At 54.0% G+C, this 21,033-nt stretch overlaps 1 protein-coding gene across 2 annotated transcripts; it reads left to right on the top strand.

The window, feature by feature from the left end:
• The first annotated feature begins 3,100 nt into the window (after window positions 1–3,100).
• TBC1D20 (TBC1 domain family member 20) lies at window positions 3,101–20,847 on the top strand. 2 transcript variants are annotated; one of them, XM_077336009.1, is made up of 8 exons: window positions 3,101–3,232; window positions 9,030–9,215; window positions 12,321–12,401; window positions 13,268–13,454; window positions 14,883–14,984; window positions 16,208–16,349; window positions 17,640–17,824; window positions 18,127–20,845. In XM_077336009.1, the coding sequence occupies exons 1-8, from the start codon at window positions 3,190–3,192 to the stop codon at window positions 18,383–18,385; spliced, it is 1,185 nt and encodes a 394-aa protein (XP_077192124.1). In that variant the 5' UTR covers window positions 3,101–3,189; the 3' UTR covers window positions 18,386–20,845. The 2 variants fall into 2 exon arrangements, with proteins under 2 accessions (XP_077192124.1, XP_077192123.1); XM_077336008.1 differs by lacking the exon at window positions 3,101–3,232 and adding an exon at window positions 7,915–8,280 and having other exon boundaries at window positions 18,127–20,847.
• Window positions 20,848–21,033: the final 186 nt, after the last annotated feature.

Raw genomic sequence — 21,033 nt, forward strand, 5'->3', positions numbered from 1 at the left:
CAAGCATTGCCTGGGGGAGTGCGCCTGCACATGGAGGCTCACACCTTGAATCGATATTGGTTGGTCTTAAAGGTGCCATTTCCTCCGAGAAGATCAGTTGGGGATGCCAGTTTCCTGATGGCACTTGCGGATCCCCTGCAATTCCAGGTTTTGGCCAGAGTGAAGTGATCAGGTCCTCTGGAGCAGGGGTAGTCAACCTGTGGCCCTCCAGATGTTCATGGACTACAATTCCCATGGACTACAATTCCCATGTGGTTCATGGGAATTGTAGTCCATGAACATCTGGAGGACCACAGGTTGACTACCCCTGCTCTGGAGAAAAGGGTGGCCGCATAACATTATACTCCCTCCTTGCCCCAAACCCTGTCCACACCTGCAAAATCTCCAGGTATTTCCCAGCCCAGAGCTGGCAACCCCAGGCAGCATACGTGGGGTGCATTGACCCTCACAACCGGGATTGCCATCCTTTGAGTGGGACCAGCTTCTGGAACAGCAGCTCATTTTCAGATAGAGATCTGGTCCCCTAGCTGCCTTGGAGACTGGCCTCTATGAGGAGAAATCCCTGCCTAGATCTCTCTCTTCCACAAGCACTGCCCCGTAGATCCCCAGGAACATCCCAGGTCCCTTCCCTCTAATCTCTGCCCCCTCCCCGCCCCCCAAGCAGTTCATCTCCAGATCCAGAGCACAATACGGACTGTTGTAATCTTCTGGTGTTAATGGGCATCCACTCCCACACAGCTTAGAGCAGCAATTATCAAGGTGGGGGGGAGGGTCACGGATATGCCCCCCTTGAGGGCCCTGGTACCTTTGAAGGGGGCTACAGACTGAAAAATGTGAGCAGGGGAGCCCAAAGAGTTGATATGGAGCCCTGGTAACTGAACCAGTAAAATACCCTTTGGGTCACATAGGATGTCATTAATTGGTAGAAAATTCAACATTAGTCAAGGGAAAGAAAAAGAAACCAGGCACTCTGTTCCTTTGTGCATGTTTGAATTCAAGGGGGAAATGAACATGCCTGCTTCTCTTGGTCGAATGTGCTAGAAATCTGTCCCACACAGGGTCTGTGGAGTATAGTTAATTCACTCTTAACGGTAACAGTATCCCCTGTGCAAGCAGGGAGTCATGTCTGACCCTTGGGGTGATGCCCTCCAGCGTTTTCATGGCAGACTCAATGCAGGGTGGTTATCCAGTGCCTTCCCCAGTCATTACCATTTACCCCCCAGCAAGCTGGGTACTCATTTTACCAACCTCGGACGGATGGAAGGCTGAGTCAACCTTGAGCCAGCTGCTGGGACTGAACTCCCAGCCTCATGGACAGAGCTTTCAAACTGCATGTCTGCTGCCTTACCACTCTGTGCCACAAGAGGCTCTTAGCTTAAGCCTTTTTTAAGCCTCACTCACTACACAAGCAGCCAGCCTTCCCCTGGGGGCCCTGGAACCTGACAAGAGCTCCTAAATAGGCCGTGGCCAAAGATTGAGTTGGGAATGGCTTTGGGGGAACGCCACCATGTAGGAATCACAATATTGGACTGTGTCACAGCATTCCCTGCCCTCCTGCCTCGGTGCCGTCAGCAGCTGCTGTAAGGAGCAGCATGCAGTTCATCAAGGGTTCTGCCTCTCACGCTTAGCTTGATGAAGGACAGGGTGGGGAAACCTGAATCCACAACACAGGGGATGGTTACATGCCTCTCACTGTGTACTCTGCCTTGTTTGGTATCAGGGAATGGTTTAGAACAGGGGTCCTCAACCGGAGGCCTGCATGCAGCCGCTGAACTCTTTCTGTGTGGCCCTTGACTTGGACATCAATGCTTTGGCTAACGGAAAGCAGCCACAAAAATCACCCTGATTAGGTAAACATGTGTAGCTGAATAAAAGGATTCCACAGTAAAATATTGCTCCAAAATGGACTGCATTGAAGTTATCATTTCTTCATTTACCTTTGAATGTTTAATTTTGAGCTAAATAAATAGGTTAGTAATTTTGGTACAGTTTGGTTTAAGACATGGCTCACTTTAGGCACTAGGCATGCTAATGCACCCCCCTATGTGACAAAAGGTTGGGGACCCCTGGTTTAGAACAAAATCAGAGTCCAGGAAGACCTTTAGACCAACCCAGCTTTAATCTGGGTATTTGTTTAATTTATTATATTTATATACCTCCCTCCCTTTTGGTTCAGGGTGGTTTACAATACAACTCGTATGGCTGTTGTTGTTAGTTGCGAAGTCGTGTCCAACCCATCGCGATTCCATGGACAATGATCCTCCAGGCCTTCCTGTCCTCTACCATTCGCCAGAGTCCATTTACTCATATGGTTCATTTACTCATATGGTAAACATCCAGTGTGGAATTTATTTAACAGTGAAACTTGTGTCAACAGTGTAGCAACAACGATTCAATAACAATAACAACAGTGTGGTGCGACAACTCAATACCCGTTTGCTCTGACTGCACTGCAGTCCGGCTTTCTGCTAGTGCAATTTATGGGGCTCCTGGTTGGGGGGGGGGCATGGCTTATTCACACGTCTTGGCCAAATGCAAAGAAGTCACTTTTGTGTGCAGGCACACTTCTCCGGATATGCACAAACGCATGCACTTGCTCGGATACAAGGAAGCCTTCTCCTCCAGCCTTCCATACTGGGGGGCGGGTTGGTTCAGTTGCAAGGCTTGTGCGAGTCGACTTGGTAAGATCTCAGAATATACAACAAGCATACAGTAAACGTTCCTTCGCACTTTAAAGTATTAACCATCCGTTAAAACAGGGGTAGTCAACCTGCGGCCCTCCAGGTGTCCATGGACTACAATTCCCATGAGCCCCTGCCAGCATTAGCTGGCAGGGGCTCATGGGAATTGTAGTCCATGGACACCTGGAGGGCCGCAGTTTGACTACCCCTGCGTTAAAAACTATAACAATGGCGAGCACATAGAAGTGGCCAAAGGAAAGCCCATTCGGGGTCCACCAGTAGCCTTTTCAGACGACCCCCTTCCCTCCCTCGCCCGAAGTGTCGCCTGCTCGCAGCCGTGCTCTGTCCCCTAGAGCCAAAGCGTGCGGGCGACGCATGCGCGCTGCGCCTCTTCGCGGCGGTGACGCGCGTGGGCGGCGCGAGCGGCGGTGGGCGGGCCCGAGGGGAAGGGGCGGGCCTTAGCAGCGCCAGGGCGGCCCGGCCGGGATGCTCGTCGGCGCTGGAGACCATGGCCCTGCGGAGGCCGCCGCCGAACGACCACGGGAGGCGAGGTAGGGCCCTCGGCCGGCGGCGCGGCTCCCTGAGGGCGGCCCGGAGGACAGGCCCGGCCTGCGGGGGTCGCGGAGGCCCTTCCGTCTACGCCGAGGGGAGGGGGCGGGGCCTGCGCGGCCACGCCCCCTCTCGCCCCTCCGACGCGCCGCCTCGAGGCCGCCGGAGCCAATAGGAAGCGGCGTCGGCGGGAAGGGGCGGGGCGAAGGGTGGCGCGTCACTGCGCCTCGCCCCGCCCACTCGAGGAAATACGACACCCCGCCTGAGGGGGCCCCTCTGGGCTGCAGGCAGAAGTTCAATAGGTGCAGCCCCGCCTCTCGAGATGGGAGGACAGGAGGGAGGGGAGGGTGGAGATGGCAGAGGAAAGCCCTTTGCTGGTCTGGCTTCTTGGTGTGTGTGGGGGGGCTTTTGGGGGGAGAAATGGGGTGATTTTCGAAGGAGGGGCAGGAAGCTCCTGTGTGTTTGTGCCTCCTCTGTGCACAAAAGCTGTGTGTGGATTTTAAAAGTTTCCACCCAAATAGGCTGTGCAACAGCAAGGCACTAAAAGGTTTCAACCTTGAAGGAGCCTTGCGAATGGGTCAGGCCAGCAGCCCCTCCAGTCCTTCCTCCCGTCTCAGCCGTTGGGCAACCAGTTCCCCTGCAGGGCCAGCCACAGGGCAGGGAGGCCGAGGCCTTCCTAAGGACATCAGGAGAGCCCTGCTGGGTCAGACCAGGGGTCCATCTAGTCCAGCCTCCCGTCTCACACAGGGGCCAGCCAGTTCCTCTGGAGGGCCAGCCACAGGGCAGAGAGGCCGAGGCCTTCCTAAGAACATCAGGAGAGCCCTGCTGGGTCAGACCAGGGGTCCATCTAGTCCAGCCTCCCGTCTCACACAGGGGCCAGCCAGTTCCTCTGGAGGGCCAGCCACAGGGCAGGGAGGCCGAGGCCTTCCTAATGACATCAGGAGAGCCCTGCTGGGTCAGACCAGGGGTCCATCCAGTCCACCCTCCTGTCTCACACAGGGGCCGGCCAGTTCCCCTTGAGGGCCAGCATCAGGGCATAGATCCCAGGGCCTTCCCCTGCTATTGCCTACTGGCATTGTTTCAGAGCAGGGGTAGTCAAACTGCGGCCCTCCAGATGTCCATGGACTAAAATTCCCAGGAGCCCCTGCCAGCGAATGCTGGCAGGGGCTTCTGGGAATTGTAGTCCATGGACATCTGGAGGGCCGCAGTTTGACTACCCCTGTTTCAGAGGTTGACTGCCCCTGATCTGGGAAATTACACTGACTCATAGATACCTATAGATTTTTTCTCCTCGAGTCCTAACCCAGTAATCATAATATCATCAAAGCATATACAATAATAGTAGTAGTAGTAGTAGTAGTAGTAGTAGCCCTGCTGGATCAGACTAATACTCCATCTAATCCAGCCTCCTGTCTCAGTAGGGCAAAGGGGCTGAGACCACCTCCTGAGGTTACCTCCTGTCTGGGATTCAGAAGTGGACTGCTTCCGAATGAGGAGGTTGCCCTCAGTTGCCATGGCTGGTAGCCTTACTCTCCATGACTCACTCTAATGCCCTTTTGAACCTGTTTATTCCTGCGGCCATCGCTTCCTCCTCTGACAGCGCTTGCCACGTTTGAATCCCTCTCTGGGTAAATCCGCCTTTCCTTCCATCCATCTGGAACCTACTGCCCACCAGCCTTATTTGATGCTCTCAACTTCTAATACTTCGGGGGAGGGAGGAAATTCCCTTTTCATCAACTACCTCTACCCCATGCACAGTTTTATAAACCTTTATTATCATGTCCCTGCTTCGTTGTCTCTCTTATAAACTGAAAGTAATAAAATAAAACAAAAAATTTAGTAGGAACATAAAACACACAGAAAAATTCAACCAGGGAGGAGGGCTAGAATAACAGAATCCTAGAGTTGGAAGGCATCTCCTTGGTCATCTAGTCCAACCCCCTGCACCATGCAGGACACCCACAACCCTCTCGCTGACACCAATACGTTATTTATTTATTTGATTTATAGACCGCTGCTCCCAGCAAGTTGGGCCACAGCAGTTAACAATAAAATGTCACAACAGTTTAAAACACCCTATAAAACAATAATAAAATCCCCCCAAATTACAATTACCATTAAGATTGCGATATATAATAGATATAAAACCCCTTTCCCAGCGTCTAATAACTGCAGTCTTTGGTATGGTTAACTATGCTCTGGATGTAAATTGGGTGGTTATGGGGGGTAGGCCAAACAAAACAAACTAGCCTTCACCACTGTTGGAAGAAAACAACAGGGGGGAGAAAGATAAATTCCTGGGAGGGCATTTGGAAAGTTTAGGTGCTACAACAGAGAAGGCCGTCTCTTGGCTCTCCCCCTTTCTAGCAGGGCTTGCGAAGATGGCTGGGTATTTTTCGGTGAGCCAAAGTTTATAATGAGATCTTACACATACTGCCAGGGTGGAAGTAGGAATGAAACACAAATTGATGGGTTTGAACGCATGGCCGGAAGGGCATGTATCTATTATATCCTTGTTTATTCCCCTTAAAAAAGAAATATCAGCTGTGACTCATGGTGGCCGGGCAGCTTACTAAAAATACCCATGTGAATGCCGCAGAAGAAATGTCAGGCCCAAAGTGCAGGAGGTTGGTACAGGAGAGGAAACCCAGATTTCCCCACGTGTCCTTACCTGCTGAGAGGGAAAGATGGGCGTCCCGCTGCGATCTGTATTTCACATCCCTCACTGGGGGCTCTGAGTGGCAGGCCTTGTACCGTAGTCCAGCAGGAAGGTCAAGGAGAAGAAACTGTCCTAAAATCCCTTGAAGGGTGAGCTGAAGGAGCTTGCCAAGCTAACGGGCAGAAGCGAAAATGAACCAGCTGTGGTTGAAGCAATGCAGCTCTCACTGCTGGCTCATATTAAAGTTGTCATCCACCAGAACTCCTAAAGCCCTTCCACAGGTAGTGCTGTCAAGCCAGGTACCCCCCATCTTACATTTATGCCTCAGATTTTTAATACCCAAACATAATACTTTTCATTTGGTTCACGTGGGTCGCCGTGTTGGTCTGAAACAGCACAACAAAACAAGATCAGAGTCCAGTGGCACCTTTAAGACCAACCAAGATGTATTCAAGGCGTATCTTCGAATAGATCTTTGTTGGTCTTAAAGGTGCCACTGGACTCTGATTTTGCTTTGTTGTACTTTTCACTTGGTTTGCTCTGTTTCGTCTTCCTTGAGTGAGAAGGGGAGGAGAGAACGTAAATAAATGGAATGAAGTCAGTACTCGTCAACTGAGACCTTGTGAGTCCCTGTATTATTCAGGACAGGTGAAAGAAAACATTTCTGCCTCTAAGGCAGGGGTAGTCAAACTGCGGCCCTCCAGATGTCCATGGACTACAATTCCCAGGAGCCCCTGCCAGCATTCGCTGGCAGGGGCTCCTGGGAATTGAAGTTCATGGACATCTGGAGGGCCGCAGTTTGACTACCCCTGCTCTATCGTTTATTTGTGGAACTCACTGCTGCAGAGTGTAGCGATGGCCAATCAGGTAGGCATCTTTCAAAGCAGAGTAGACCCATTCATGGAGAATAGGCCAGTTGGGGTATTGCAACTCTGCCTGCAAGAGAATTCTCTCACAGGGGGGACCCTTGGCAGTTGGTCTCACCCTCCTGCTGTGGGTTAGATATTGGTCCTCTTCGGCCCTTTCTGGCCTTCATCGTTTCCTCTTGAGTCGCATCTCTCCTCTCTCTTTCTTCCCTGGGCTTTGGAGCTGTTGCAAGCGACACTTTCCGAAGTTATAATCTGCAATAAGTTAAATGCACCTACTTGAATAGGCCATGGAAGAGGTGCTTCTGCTTTTTGTAAGAAAATGTCTTTCTCTTGTTACCATTGATCACTTTTGTCATTTGTTTGAATAGCGTTCTCCCCCCGCCCTTAACTAAGTATACTGTTTCTGTGCTCCCAAGGCAAATTATATTTTTTAACATTTAATGCAATAATGTCATCATTGGCTAAATGGAGCCTCCACAGTCGGAGATAGTATACCTGTGGATACTAACTGGTGGGGCCGCAAAAGGAGAGGAGGCTTTGGCTTCTGTGCCCTGTGCTTTTGGGCTTCTTAGGGGGATCAGCAGGGCTCCTTTTCACTTGACCTTACTGCAGGGCTCAACACATCCCAAGCGCCAGAGGAAATTTGTTGGGGCTCCTACTATTTCCAGCGGCCAAGTTGGTCTGAAGCAGCAGAACAAAGTTTGACACCGTTAAGGCCAGCAAAGGTTATGCTTTCATGTGCATGCAGCAGAGCAAAATTGCAGTCCAGTGGCACCTTTAAGACCAACACAGTTTCATTCAAGGTGTGAGCATTCTTGTGCCTGCTCTTCCGATGTTCTGACCATGTATTTTGCTGTTCGTTCTCCCTTCTGCGCATGGCAGCCTCAGTGCTCTTTATCGGATGGGTCTCCTTCAGTGCTGCTCTTGAAATCCCGGCGTAGGGGGTTGAAAGAACCGGCCAGCTACGGTGCAATACCGATAGCTACTGATGCAACCACCTTGCCGCTTGTGATTCACTGGCATGGGGCGATGTGTCTCTCTACGCCTGTTGAGAAGATTCCTCTTAGGAAATCTGTTTGTAATCGAGCCCTGCTGCTGGCTGCCCGAATCACATTCCAGTTGTCAGCTGCTGCGTGGGGACCTCTGCTAGGAAACAGCAGCCGCTTGAGAGGACTGAGGCCTCCTTTGTGCTCCCAGGAAGCGCTCGGGAAACGGGGATGTCAGCAGCAGCGAGGAGAAAGGAGAAGGAATCTGGCTTATTGAGGGCTTTTTCTCCTGGCAGCCCCAAGGGCACGCTTCGACTTCCCAAGCAGTTTTCAAATTAAGGGTGCCGTAAACAAGGGGACAAGAAGAAGTTGTTTTCTACACCCTGTTTTTCTCTACGCGAAGGAGTCTCAAAGCAGCTGAACGATCACCTCCTGTTCCTCTCCCCACAACATCGTGTTCAGTGCAGGGGGTTGGACTAGATGACCCATGAGGTCCCAACTCTATTATTTTATGATTCTAACAGATGCCCTGAGAGGTAGGTGAGGTTGAGAGAGCTCTGACAGCACTGCTCTCTGAGAACAGCTCTATCAGGACTCAGGGTGTCTGCTGTGGGGAGAGGAAAGGGAAGGCGACTGTATCCGGGTTGGTATTGTCTACTCTGACAGACAGGCGCTCTGCAGGGTCTCAGCCAGAGGTCTTTCACCTTACCTCCTGCCTGGCCCTTTCAACTGGAGATGCCGGTGATTGAACCTTTGGCCTCCTGGGACCTTTGGCCTCCCATGCAGTTGTTCTACCACTGAGCCATGGCCCTCCTCCCCCCGACCTTAACCCTCCTTCTAGGGAGCAAGCATGGTGCAATGGGAAGAGTGCCAGACAAGGATCTGGGTTCGGATCCTCTAAGTTGCACAGCTGGGTGACCTTGGGCCAGTCGCGCTCTCTCAGCCTAACCCGCAGGGTTGTTGTGAGGATGAAACCGAGGGGAGAAGAACTGTTTTGTAAGTCGGTTCGGTTCCCCACTGGGGAGAAAAGTGTGGTATGAACAAAATATATATTTTTTAAGGGAAAGGTTAGAATGGGTGAGGCAATATTGCGTGTAACTACCCACCATTCTCTGACTGGGGTGAAACAAAGCAGAGCTTCTTCCCAGAGCCTAAATATCTGGGTTGAGAGAGCAGTCCTAGACCTCCTGGTGGCCCTTGACGCTGAACTGGAGCCACCTGCCCCTCTTGCGGGGAAAGAGGGCCCTCAAGGCTGCCACCGACCTCCCTGCCGTTTCTCCCGCAGACTGCGATTCGAAGAAGAAAAGGAAAGAAGCTGAGATCTACCAGGTGCTGAACAGCGACCCCGTCGATGTGGCTGCCCTGAGGCGCATGGCCATCAGCGAGGGGGGCCTCCTGATGGACGAGATTCGCTGCAAGGTGTGGCCCAAGCTGCTCAACGTGAACACAGAAGACCTGCCCCCTCCCCCAGGTGAGTGGGAGGGCCTGCTTCTTTCCGCTCGGCGAAGGGCCGCAAGACTGTCGGGGAGGGGGAGGAGTGCAGAGTCTAAGCAGTTTCAAGGGGGTGGCAGGTTACAGTGGGTGAGCGATAGGGTTAGAATCATAGAGTTGGAAGGGACCTCCTGGGTCATCTAGTCCAACCCCCTGCATAGTGCAGGGGGTTGGACTAGATGACCCAGGAGGTCCCTTCCAACTCTAGGATTCTATGCGGTGCCCTTGCTTTCCTTCTTTTTCCTTGTGAGTTGGAAGTTTTCATCCATTAGCCTTGCCTGACCAGAGCAGGGCCTTTCTTGCTTGGCCCAGGCTAGTCTGATCTCGTCCGATTCTTGGAAGCTAAGCAGGGTCGTCCCTGGTTTGTACTTGGATGGGAGGCCCCTAAGGAAGAGCCGGGTTCCCACACGGAGGCAGGCAAGGGCAAATCAGCTGCCCTTCCTGCCACCAGTTGGTGCACAGAATTGTTCTTGGCTTCACCCCTGTGTCCTATTTAATGCTATGAATAGCAGGCCCAGGACGGGTCTGAATTTCCCCCACAGGCTCAAAGCGCCGTATGAATCTCTTTAGCTTTGGGCCAGAACGGCGGCCACAAATTTCATTTGAAGGGCAGTGGGTGCCGTCTGGCGCAGTTAGCTCAGCCTCCCCGCCAGAGATGAAGGCGCACAGCGGAGAAGCCTTGGCTGGCAGGAATCTCTGGGAGTCTGCGAGTTATTCCGGAGGAGGAGCCCGAGCGAAAGGCTTATAGGATCTGCACAGACACCAGGATAGGGAGGGGCCTGAGCGTTTCACGCAGGCTTAATGGATTCTTGGGCTCGAGGGCGGCTTCCGCTTCAGAGAAACACTCCAGCTTCTCTCTCATAGTAATTACGCTTGGTGTTAATGTGGCACTTTGGGTGTTTGAAGGGCTTCCTGCACACTGTCTTGTTATATCCCGGCATCGACAGTGCGAAGTGATTCAGTGGAGTTATTTCCATCATGGTGTAGAAGATGCAGTGGAAGACTAGGGCCCTGGGCAGGCTGGGTTTGAGTCTCCACTCCTGCCACGGGAGCGCTCTGGGTGAACTTGAGCCCCTCACAAATTCTCAGGAGGATGGACTGGATGGACCCCTGGTCTGACCCAGCAGGTCTCTTCTGATGTCCTTATGAAGGCCTTGGCCTCTCTGCCCTGTCGTTGGCCCTGCAGAAGAACTGGCTGGCCCCTGTGTGAGACAGGAGGCTGGACTGGATGGACCCCTGGTCTGACCCAGCAGGGCTCTCCTGATGTCCTTAGGAAGGCCTCGGCCTCTCTGCCTGTTGCTGGCCCTCCAGAGGAACTGGCTGGCCCCTGTGTGAGACAGGAGGCTGGACTTGATGGACCCCTGGTCTGACCCAGCAGGGCTCTCCTGATGTCCTTAGGAAGGCCTCGGCCTCTCTGCCCTGTTGCTGGCCCTCCAGAGGAACTGGCTGGCCCCTGTGTGAGACAGGAGGCTGGACTGGATGGACCCCTGGTCTGACCCAGCAGGGCTCTCCTGATGTCCTTAGGAAGGCCTCGGCCTCTCTGCCCTGTTGCTGGCCCTCCAGAGGAACTGGCTGGCCCCTGTGTGAGACAGGAGGCTGGACTGGATGGACCCCTGGTCTGACCCAGCAGGTCTCTTCTGATGTCCTTATGAAGGCCTTGGCCTCTCTGCCCTGTCGTTGGCCCTGCAGAAGAACTGGCTGGCCCCTGTGTGAGACAGGAGGCTGGACTGGATGGACCCCTGGTCTGACCCAGCAGGGCTCTCCTGATGTCCTTAGGAAGGCCTCGGCCTCTCTGCCCTGTTGCTGGCCCTCCAGAGGAACTGGCTGGCCCCTGTGTGAGACAGGAGGCTGGACTGGATGGACCCCTGGTCTGACCCAGCAGGGCTCTCCTGATGTCCTTAGGAAGGCCTCGGCCTCTCTGCCCTGTTGCTGGCCCTCCAGAGGAACTGGCTGGCCCCTGTGTGAGACAGGAGGCTGGACTGGATGGACCCCTGGTCTGACCCAGCAGGGCTCTCCTGATGTCCTTAGGAAGGCCTCGGCCTCTCTGCCCTGTTGCTGGCCCTCCAGGGGAACTGGCTGGCCCCTGTGTGAGGAGGCTGGGCTAGATGGATTATTGGTCTGATCGAGCAGAGCTCTTCTGATGTTCTTAGGAAGGCCTCAGTCTCTCTTGTCCTGTTGTTGCCCCTCCATAGGATCTGGTTGGCCACGTGTAGGATGGGAGGCTAGACCGGAGGGACCCCTGGTCTGATCCAGCAGAGTTCTTCTGATGTTCTTAGAAATATTTATTGTGGGTTGTACAATGCTCTGAACCATACAGAAATGAAAGGGTGCATCCACACAACTAATTACTCATACTGTAAAAAAAAAAAAAAGACACACACAGAGGGAGAAGCTGCAAACAAAGGCAAGGTCAGCTGCTTTCCTGCCTGGGATTGCTGGTTGCTTCCATTTCTGTGGAAGGGGAGAGAAGCCTGGAAGCTCCCAATGTCTTTGGTCATTGATGGATAAGTGTATTGTGGGAGGGGGGCATTTCAGAGGGTGTCCCTCTTGGCATGCCGTAGAACAGCTAGATTTGGATCCAGCCACAACTTTCAGACCAAAAAGAGTCTGATGAAGGGAGTGTTGATGCACGAAAGCTCACAGTCTGAAATTCTTGTTGATCTCCAAATTGGGTTCGAATGTGAGTTGTGGTTGGGGCACAGCATAGGGTTGCCAATCTCCAGGTGAGGGCTGGAGATCTCCTGGTGACGGAGGTCAGTTCCCCTGGAGAGAAGGTGCATTCTGTGGCATTGTTGTCTCACTGACTTCCCCTCTCCAGGCTCCTCCCCCCAAATCTCCAGGTATTTCCCCACCCAGAGTTGGCAACCCTATTGCAGCCGCAATCTCTTGGGCCATGCTGTTTTCGTGACATCCAAAAGAACTTCTGTCGGTGGCAGCAGCAGCTGCTGATCTGGGCCAAACAAACAACCCTCCAGCCCCACCCTGTGTGGGTAGATAGGTGTGTCTTCTAGCAGCCCTTTGTGCAAGTCGGTGATAATAGCTAAGGGCTTCTCACTCACGCACTGATAGCCTCTTCCTCTTCCAGGAAAAGAGCTCCGGGAGAGCAGCAAGGACTACCAGCAGGTGCTGTTGGATGTGAGGAGGTCCCTCCGCCGTTTCCCTCCAGGTGAAATGATTCTCACGCTTGCCTGACCTGGAAAGCCCAGGCCGGCCTGATCCTGTCAGATCTCAGAAGCTGCGCAGGGCTAGGATTTGGATGGGAGACCTCCGAGGATCTGGGTGGAGTTCCTCCAAGGACCTCTAGGGGGCGTGATGCGGAGGGAGGCCATGGCCAACCATCTCTGAATGTCTCTGCTTAGGATTTGGATGGGAGACCTCAGAGGATCTGGGTGGAGTTCCCCCAAGGACCTCTAGGGGGCGTGACGTGGAGGGAGGCCATGGCCAACCACCTCTGAATGTCCATTGTCTGGATGCCGGACAGTCCTTGGATCTCCAGGCTATACGACACACGCCACAAGATTAATTAATTAATAATATTCTCATTCTTGATTGCCCAAATTGGTATGCCACCAAGACAGCCAGCCCAACACAAAACACTACATTTCATAATACCAAGATGGGTCGCTTAGTTAGTCTGTCTGCACCCCTAGAAAAGGGCAAGAGCGCCTTAAAAGACTTAAAAGACAATTTATGGTAGAGGAGGAGCTTTCGTAAGTCACTGAAGAAGTGAGCAGGAACTCACGAAAGGGGAAGAACTTGCGTGAGTTCCTGCTCACTTCTTCAGTGATTTACGAAAACTCCTCCTCTGCCATAAATTGTGTTAGCCTCTAAGGCTCTTCTGGGCTCTTGTTGTTTTTTTTTCTACTGCCAAGGTCATAGTGTGTCCAGGGCCCCAAACTATCTTGGGGCACCCAGGGACGGGTCAGCATATCAAGCGTCTTTGCGCTCGGGGGTCGCCACGCCCAAAGGGCTGAGAGCCACGGTTGCAGCCCCCGCCTCTCTGCTCACCCCTTCTCGCCGCTCTCCTTGCAGGGATGCCGGACGAGCAGCGGGAGGGCCTGCAGGAGGAGCTGATCGACAGCATCCTCCAGGTCCTGCAACACAACCCACAGCTGCACTACTATCAAGGCTACCACGACATCGTGGTCACCTTCTTGCTGGTGGTCGGGGAGAGGCTGGCCACAGCCCTCGTGGAGAAGCTCTCGACCCACCACCTCAGGTACTCCTACTTGTAGCTGTGTCTCCAGAGCTGGGCTCTTATTTGGTATAATATTTGTTTCTGTGCATTCGCTGGGGCCCTCTGTGTTTGCAAAGCAGAGGCTCTGTCTCTGAGCCAGAGCTGAGAGGGGGAGAGATCAAGCCAGCTGTGTGTGTGTGTGTGTGTGTGTGTGTGTGGGAGGGTCATGGGTGTAGTTACTGCAGTGATTGCTCTTCACCAGTTTGTTGCCGTGGTTAAGAGCAGTGGCTTCTAACCTGGTGAACTGGGCTTGATTCCCCACTCCTCCACATGCAGCCAGCTGGGTGACTTTGGGCCAGTCACAGCCCTGATAGTGCTGTTCTCACAGAGCAGTCCTGTCCAAAGCTCTCTCAGCCCCACCTCCCTCACAGGGTGTCTGTTACGGGGAGAGGAAGGGAAGGCTTGGAGACTCCTTCTGGTAGAGAAAAGCGGGATATACAAACTAACCTTCTTTTTACTTACCTGGGAGGGGGTAAGGTCAGGAGAAGGGGCTGGCAGCACCCCTCCTTAGATGGCACGCTGGAGGGGCAGGTGTCCTATCGTCCCAAAATAAAACAAAAAATGCCAAAACACATGCTGTTCCACCAGGCCTGCGGTTGAGGCCAGGAAATAACGTAGTCGTGCCTGGCACAGATGGAAGAATGCCAGGCCTTCCAGCCTTCCAGCCCAGCCCGTGATATACAGATGGGTAGGAGGTGTGGAGAAATCAACATTGGTCATGAGATAGGAAACCTAGGTCTCGATTCAGTCCAGGAGGATGCATTGTCTGGAGCTCCACTGTCAGTTGCAATATAGCTGTCTCTCTTTCTGATCTTCCTTTGAAATTCCTTTGTAAGAGAACTGCTACTCTGAGGTCAGCAACTGAATGTCCTGGAGAGTTAAAATGTCCCCCCACTAATTTTGAAAATCGTGGTTTCTTACATCCAATGCAGAGGGTGGAAGGGCAACTGTATTGTCTTTATAATTCTGTATTCTCTGTCCTACACACAAGATTTTCTAGACTTCTGCATGTGGTTCTTGACTCTGTTATACAATAACCAAGATCAAGTCAATTCATTCCTTAATATTCCCCCTTATTACGTGAGAGTGTGAGAATTAGACAGTGAAGAGAACTTACGGGAGAAAGTGGATTCCTTTGAAATGCCTTAATGGAGGAGAGTTTTATTTGTTTATTACCTTTGCCGTCTGCCTTATCTCGGTGGTCTCAGGGTGGAATTCCATCAAGATAAAATACATGCATAAATAGAGTGCGCAGCTGAATTAAATAATGAATAAGATTTTAAATGATTCAAAACGTATATGAACATACCCCTTGCGCAAGAGGAGGTGGCGGGAGGGAGTCATCTGCGATGGATGGGAGCAGCCCCACTGCCTGGCTGCGTGCCTCACCTCACCTGTGTCACCTGGCAGGGATTTCATGGACCCAACGATGGATAACACCAAGCACATCTTGAATTATTTGATGCCCATTATCGACCAGGTGAATCCTGAATTGCACGACTTCATGCAAAGGTATGTGGAGTTTGCCTGGCTTTCCTCATAGCATCTTTTTATCTGTCTATCTATCCATCCACCCACCCCCTCACCCATTCACCCACCCATCCAGCTTTGTGTAGTGGTTAGGAGTGCGGACTTCTAATCTGGCAAGCCGGGTCCGATTGCCCGCTTCCCCACATGAAGCCAGTTGGGTGACCTTGGGCTAGTCACAGCCCTGATAAAGCTGTTCTGACCGAGCAGGAATATCCAGGCTCTCTCAGCCTCACCCACCCCACAGGGTGTCTGTTGTGAGGAGAGGAAAGGGAAGGCGAATGGAAGCCGCTTTGAGCCTCCTTCAGGTAGAGAAAAGCGGCATCTAAGAACCAACTCTTCTTCTTCTTCAGTAATCTCAGGGCTCTCTCAGCCTGCCCTCCCTCACAGGGTGTCTGTTGTGAGGAGAGGAAAGGGAAGGCGAATAGAAGCCACTTTGAGCCTCCTTCGGGTAGAGAAAAGCGGCATCTAAGAACCAACTCTTCTTCTATGTGAGCCAGGAGGCTGGACTAGATGGATTTTCCCTGGTCTGATCTAGCACAGCTCTTCCGATGTTCTTAAGCAGCTTGACATGTTCACGTGCTGCTTTTAGGGGAAGGGCAAAGGCTCGATGCTAGAGCCTCTGCTTGGCACACAGAAGGTCCCCACTGCAATCAGCAGCCTCCCCAGTCGAAAAGGACCAGGTGTCAGGTGGAGTTAAAGTCTTCCCCTTGAGTCGGACCATCCTGCCAGTTTGACAGCAGTGACCTTGATGAACTGAAGGGAGCTTTAACTTTCGAAAGCTTGTCCACGGGTGGTCAAATCGCGCCTCTTCAGCTGTCCATGGACTACAATTCCCATGAGCCTCTGCCGGCATGATGCTAGGAAGGGCTCGTGGGAATTGTAGTCCCCGGACATCTGGAAAGCCACCATTTTGCCATGCCTTAGAGCAGGGGTAGTCAAACTGCGGCCCTCCAGAGGTCCATGGACCACAATTCCCAGAAGCCCCTGCCAGCGAATGCTGGCAGGGGCTTCTGGGAATTGTAGTCCATGGACCTCTGGAGGGCCGCAGTTTGACTATCCCTGCCTTAGACTGTCAGCAGTATAATTTTACGGCCTCCTCCTACTGCCGGACTCAGAGGGCTTTTCCTTTCTCTGCAGTCCGAAGCCTTGAACGGATCCGCTGGCTGTGGGTTGGTTTGGCTGAAACGTTCTCTCTTTCTCACCAGGGCCGAAGTGGGGACCATCTTTGCGCTCAGCTGGCTGATCACCTGGTTCGGACACGTCCTCTCCGACTTCAGGCACGTGGTGCGGTTGTACGACTTCTTCCTGGCGTGTCACCCGCTGATGCCCATCTACTTCGCAGCAGTGGTAGGCCTGGCTTGCCCCGTCCCTGAACGGGGGAATTAGAAATTTAAAAAGAAATCAGCGTGTAGAAAGAGAGAGAGCGACAGGGGCAGAGGTCCTTGAGTGGTTTGTTGGCCTCAAGGGATAGATTGAACACTCTGTCTGGGGCAGGGGTGCTCTGTCTCCTTGGTGCTTGGGGGGCCACAGTGGGAGGGCTTCTGAGTTCTGGCTCCCTGGTGGACCTCCTGATGGCCCCTGGGTTTGGGCCACTGTGTGACCCAGAGTGTTGAACTGGCCATTGGGTTGACCCAACATGGCTTCCCTGATGTTCTTATATGGAGCAGAATTCCATCAGAAGCTATTAGCCACCAGATATAGATGAAACTCTTGTCTGGGGCAGTGATGCTTTGTCTTCTGGGTGCTTGGAGAGCCACACTGGGAGGGCTTCTGGTGTTCTGGCCCTGCTAGTAGATTTCATGAGGCCTCCTGGGTTTTGGCTCCTGTTTGACACAGAGTATTGGACCGGAGGGCCTGATCCAACAAGGCTTCTCTTAGAAAAGGACAATCTTGAGGGCTGCTTTGAGTTCCCAACTGGGGAGAATGCTCAGCCTACCCCACCTCACAGGGTTATTGTGAGAGAACGACAGAGGAGAGGACAATGTTCTAAGCCACTTTAAGAGCCAGTGTAGTATTGTGGTTAAGAGCGACGGCTTCTAACCTGATGAGCCAGGTTTGATTCCCCACTCCTCTACCTGCAGCCAGCTGGGTGACCTTGGGCTAGTCACAGCCCTGATAGTGCTGTTCTCACAAAGGAGCTCTGTCAGAGCTCTCTCAGCCCCACCTACCAAACAGGGTGTCTGTTGTGGGGAGAGGAAGGGAAGGTGTTTGTAAGCCGCTTTGAGACTCCTGGTAGAGAAAATCAGGGTATAAAAACCAACTCTCTTTCTTCTGACTGGGGAGAACCCTCCACTTGGTCTCCCTCTTAGGGCTATTGCGAGAGCCAGCTGGTGTAGTGGTTAAGAGCGGCGGCCTCTAATGATCCTCCGCTTGATGCTTACTGGGTAACCTTGAGTCAGTCTCAGTTCTCTCAGAGCTCTCTCAGCCAAACTGATCTCACAGGGTGCCTGTTGGGGGGTGAGGAAGGAAAGGCCATTGTCAGCCACTTTGAGGCTCCTTCAGGTAATGAAAAGCAGGGGACAAAAACAACATCTCTCTCTCTCTCTTACAAGGGAGATGTTCAAATAATGCAAGACCATGCGCCGCAGAAATGCCTGTGCCGATCCCAGGTCTCCGTTTCGTTCCCTCCCTCTGCAGATCGTGCTCTACCGGGCCCAGGAGGTTCTCGCCTGCGAGTGTGACATGGCCTCCGTCCACCACCTCCTCTCCCAGATCCCGCAAGACCTGCCCTACGAGACCTTGATCAGTCGGGCTGGAGACCTCTTCGTTCAGTTTCCGCCGTCGGAGCTGGCCCGGGAGGCTGCTCAGCAGCAAGCAGAAAGGTGAGTGAGGCAACCTGTGTGCCACGCCCGTTTCTCCTTCCTGGGCCCCCTTCCCTGCCGCTCTCGCAGAAGGGACATGCCCGCCTGCCCCGGGACATCCAGGGTTTGCCACAGAACCGCGAAAGATTTACAGTGGAGGAGCGTTTACGGTGGGCCCCTCGAAATCTCCTCTGTGATTTGGCCCATCAGTACTTTGCTCCGAAACCCAGAAATCCCCCTCCTTGAAGCTGGTCTCTCCCTGTCTTTTGGGGACGAGCTCCATGTGACCCCGCCTCCCCCTCCTTGTCGCCCTCCCCCTCCAGGACGGCTGCGTCCACCTTCAAGGACTTCGAGCTGGCTTCGGCCCAGCAGCGACCGGACACCGTCCTCCGGCAGCGCTTCCGTGAGCGCCTACGGGCGGAGGAGCGGACCAAGGCGCTCCTGACGACGAAGCCGAGGACCAACCGCTTCATGAAGCTGGCCGTGATGGGCCTGACGGTGGCGCTGGGGGCGGCGGCCTTGGCGGTGGTGAAGAGTGCGCTGGAGTGGGCCCCCAAATTCGAACTGCAGATCTTCCCGTGAGAACCTGGCGTGGAGGCCCAGAGAGGAGGAGGGCTCTGCCTCACGTGCGGCCTCGCCTTCTGGCCGAAGGAGCGCCAAAATGTCCCACTCGCCCTCTGCCCGGCCGTGCCAGGGGGTTGTCTTCAGGCCCGAGGGCGCCAGCAGGCCTACCTGAGCAGCCCTCTGGCAAAGACAGAAGGCTGAAGAGCTTTGCTCTGCTCCTTGCCCAGTTGATGGCACCGCCTACCCAGCCAGGCTGGGCAAATCGGCACTCTGGAACAGGACCGGCAGCAGGAGAGGGCATTTCCAGGGACGATGTGGATTGCTCCTGCAGTGCAAACAGAGGAAGCTCGAAGGATCTTCCCGTTTCCCCACACGCCTGTTCCGCTGTCGGCGTTCCCAGTTGATAAAACAGGGCAGGCAGTTCCCGGTGAGGCGGAGGAGCCCTGCCGCGTCTTCCTCCCTCAGCAGTCCGCGGCTGACGGCTCCCCCTCCGGTCGGGCGAGCTGGACCGTGCCCAGATCGGTCGCCGTCTTCCAGCCACGCTTCAAGCCAGCAGCTCCTCCCGGCCAGGAAAGCGGGGATCCGGCACGAGGCCTCCGAGGGTGTCTCACCACAGCTCTGCAAGGGCATTTCCGCAGCTCCCTTCCTGAGTCGGAACCGCCTTATGGGATGAAGGGGGGGGGGCAGGGTCTTCCCGCCAAGGAAATCAACCTGCCGCGGGGAAACTCTTCAGTCTCATTGCTCCCCACCCCCTAATACAAGCTCTGCATTGCCCGGCTAGGCAGCAGGAGTGTAGCATCGCCCCTCCCAAACGGCACTCATGACCCCCCGGCCCCCTCCTCCCACACAAGCCTCTACCTCCTTCCTCCGCCGAAAGGCTGTTCACAAGTGTCCTTACCTAACCTGCAAACCACGGACTTCGTTTTCTCCAAGGACGCCTCCCTGCCTCGGCCTCCTCCGCCCGGCCTGGTCCGGCGGATGCCGGTTGTGGAAGGCAGCATGACCAAGCTTCCTCCGCGCCCCGCAGCCCAGCTCTTTTCTTGGGCGGCTTCCCGCACGGCCTAACGCCGTCGCTCCAGAGCGGTTGTTCTCCGTCAGCCGCGGCTGGGCCTGGAGCGTAGAGAGACGTGCGCACTGGAACGGTGCATGCCTTGCTTCGCTACTCTTGTCTCGCTCGTCGAGCACGCTCAACTCTGCAGAACTCCAGGGAGGCCTGCTGCTTTCTGCGTTTCTCTGCTTGCCATGCGGACCGACCCGAGAAAAACCTCCCTCTCTCTCTCTCCCTCCCTGTGGGTGGATTGTGGCTGCTGTTCCCGGAAAGGTACGCTCCCTTCCGAGTTTCCCAGATGCCAGCTCTCGTCGTTCATGCCCGCTGTGAGAAGCCGCTCTGCTCTGCTCTGCTGTGCTCTGGCTGCCACAGAAGGCAAGGGCCAGTGTTAGGGGGGTTGCCTGCTTGTGTGGGGAGGGCAGCATCAGGGAGGGACGCTCAGCAGGCTTCAGGTGGTGGAAGATCTGCACAGGCGTTGCGAAAAGGAAGAATTCTGGAAGGTTACTTGGCTAACAGCGTGTGAAAGAGCTAGGCGCGAGCCTGTCCCGCCCCCTTCCGGCCCTTGCTGAAAGGTGACGTCTTGGTAGCGGGGGAACGGCTCACCTTTAGAGAGTCCAGGATGGAGAGAGGGTTGGCCACGAAGCCTTCACCCTCTCCCGCAGGGCTGTTGTTTTTCTGTCTGGGTGGAATCGGACAGAAAAGCGCTCCCTACCCCAGCGTTCGAGCGAGACAGAAAAGCCGAATTTTAGCAAGCTTAGAAATTGACTTTGCGGCTCGAGGGAAGTGAAACCCCGGGGGAGGAGAAAAACCTCTCGTCGTTTTCAGCCTTTGTTGAGAGCTGAAATCCTCGGGGACAGATTCTACCCAACTGGCAGAATCTCCCCTGGCTAATTTCAGGCCACCCCATGCGTTCACTCATTCCCCTTGATTCTGTGGGTTGTCCAGACCGGGGCATAAAGGACACCAGCTTGGACGTTCCATTCTGTGGGTTCGGGGAATGCTGCCCATTGCCCACTTAAAATCCTTTCAGGCTGGCAAACCTGGCAGCAGCGTAACCCGGCCCCGTTACAGCATCCCAGCCTTTACCTGCTGCGCTGCAGCATGGAGGGTGCCCTAGAAAGACCACTTCCAGGTGAGAATTACGTGGGGCTCCGGTGGAATTGATGTCTGGCAGGGGTGGGCAGACTGTGGCTCTCCAGATGTCCATGGACTACGATTCCCATGAGGCCCTGCCAGCTGGACATCTGGAGAGCCACACTTTGGCCATCCCGGCTAAATGGCCAGGGATTAGCCCTCTCTTTTCACTTTTCCTTCTTGGGGGGGGGGGCAGGGAGGTGCTTGGATGGGGGTGAGAACCGTGTATAAAGATTATACATATGTATGTAAGATGCACATTTGTACAGGGCTTGTAATTGTGTAAAAATAAATGCTGATTATAACCAGTTACTAAAACCTGCATGAAGTTCTTGTGTTTCTTCAGTCAGTATCTACTTGAAACTGCCTTGTACTGAATCTGGCTCCCCTCACCTCCCCTGCTTTTCTCCGTTCAGGGCCGGGCTGCTTCCTCCATGCTCAGTCTCAAATAGTGGCCACAGCCCCGGAGCTGACAGGAGGTCCA

Source organism: Paroedura picta, chromosome 4, assembly GCF_049243985.1.
Source record: "Paroedura picta isolate Pp20150507F chromosome 4, Ppicta_v3.0, whole genome shotgun sequence".
In the NCBI taxonomy this organism is placed as follows: Eukaryota; Metazoa; Chordata; class Lepidosauria; order Squamata; family Gekkonidae; genus Paroedura; species Paroedura picta.

Excerpts from the sequence above, each read along its gene's own strand:
- TBC1D20 (XM_077336008.1), top strand. The coding sequence starts at position 8,232 with ATGAGGTCCCAACTCTATTATTTTATGATTCTAACAGATGCCCTGAGA. Across the intron at positions 16,350-17,639 it reads CCATCTACTTCGCAGCAGTG|ATCGTGCTCTACCGGGCCCA; the intron begins GTAGGCCTGGCT and ends CTCCCTCTGCAG. Across the intron at positions 17,825-18,126 it reads GCTCAGCAGCAAGCAGAAAG|GACGGCTGCGTCCACCTTCA; the intron begins GTGAGTGAGGCA and ends CTCCCCCTCCAG.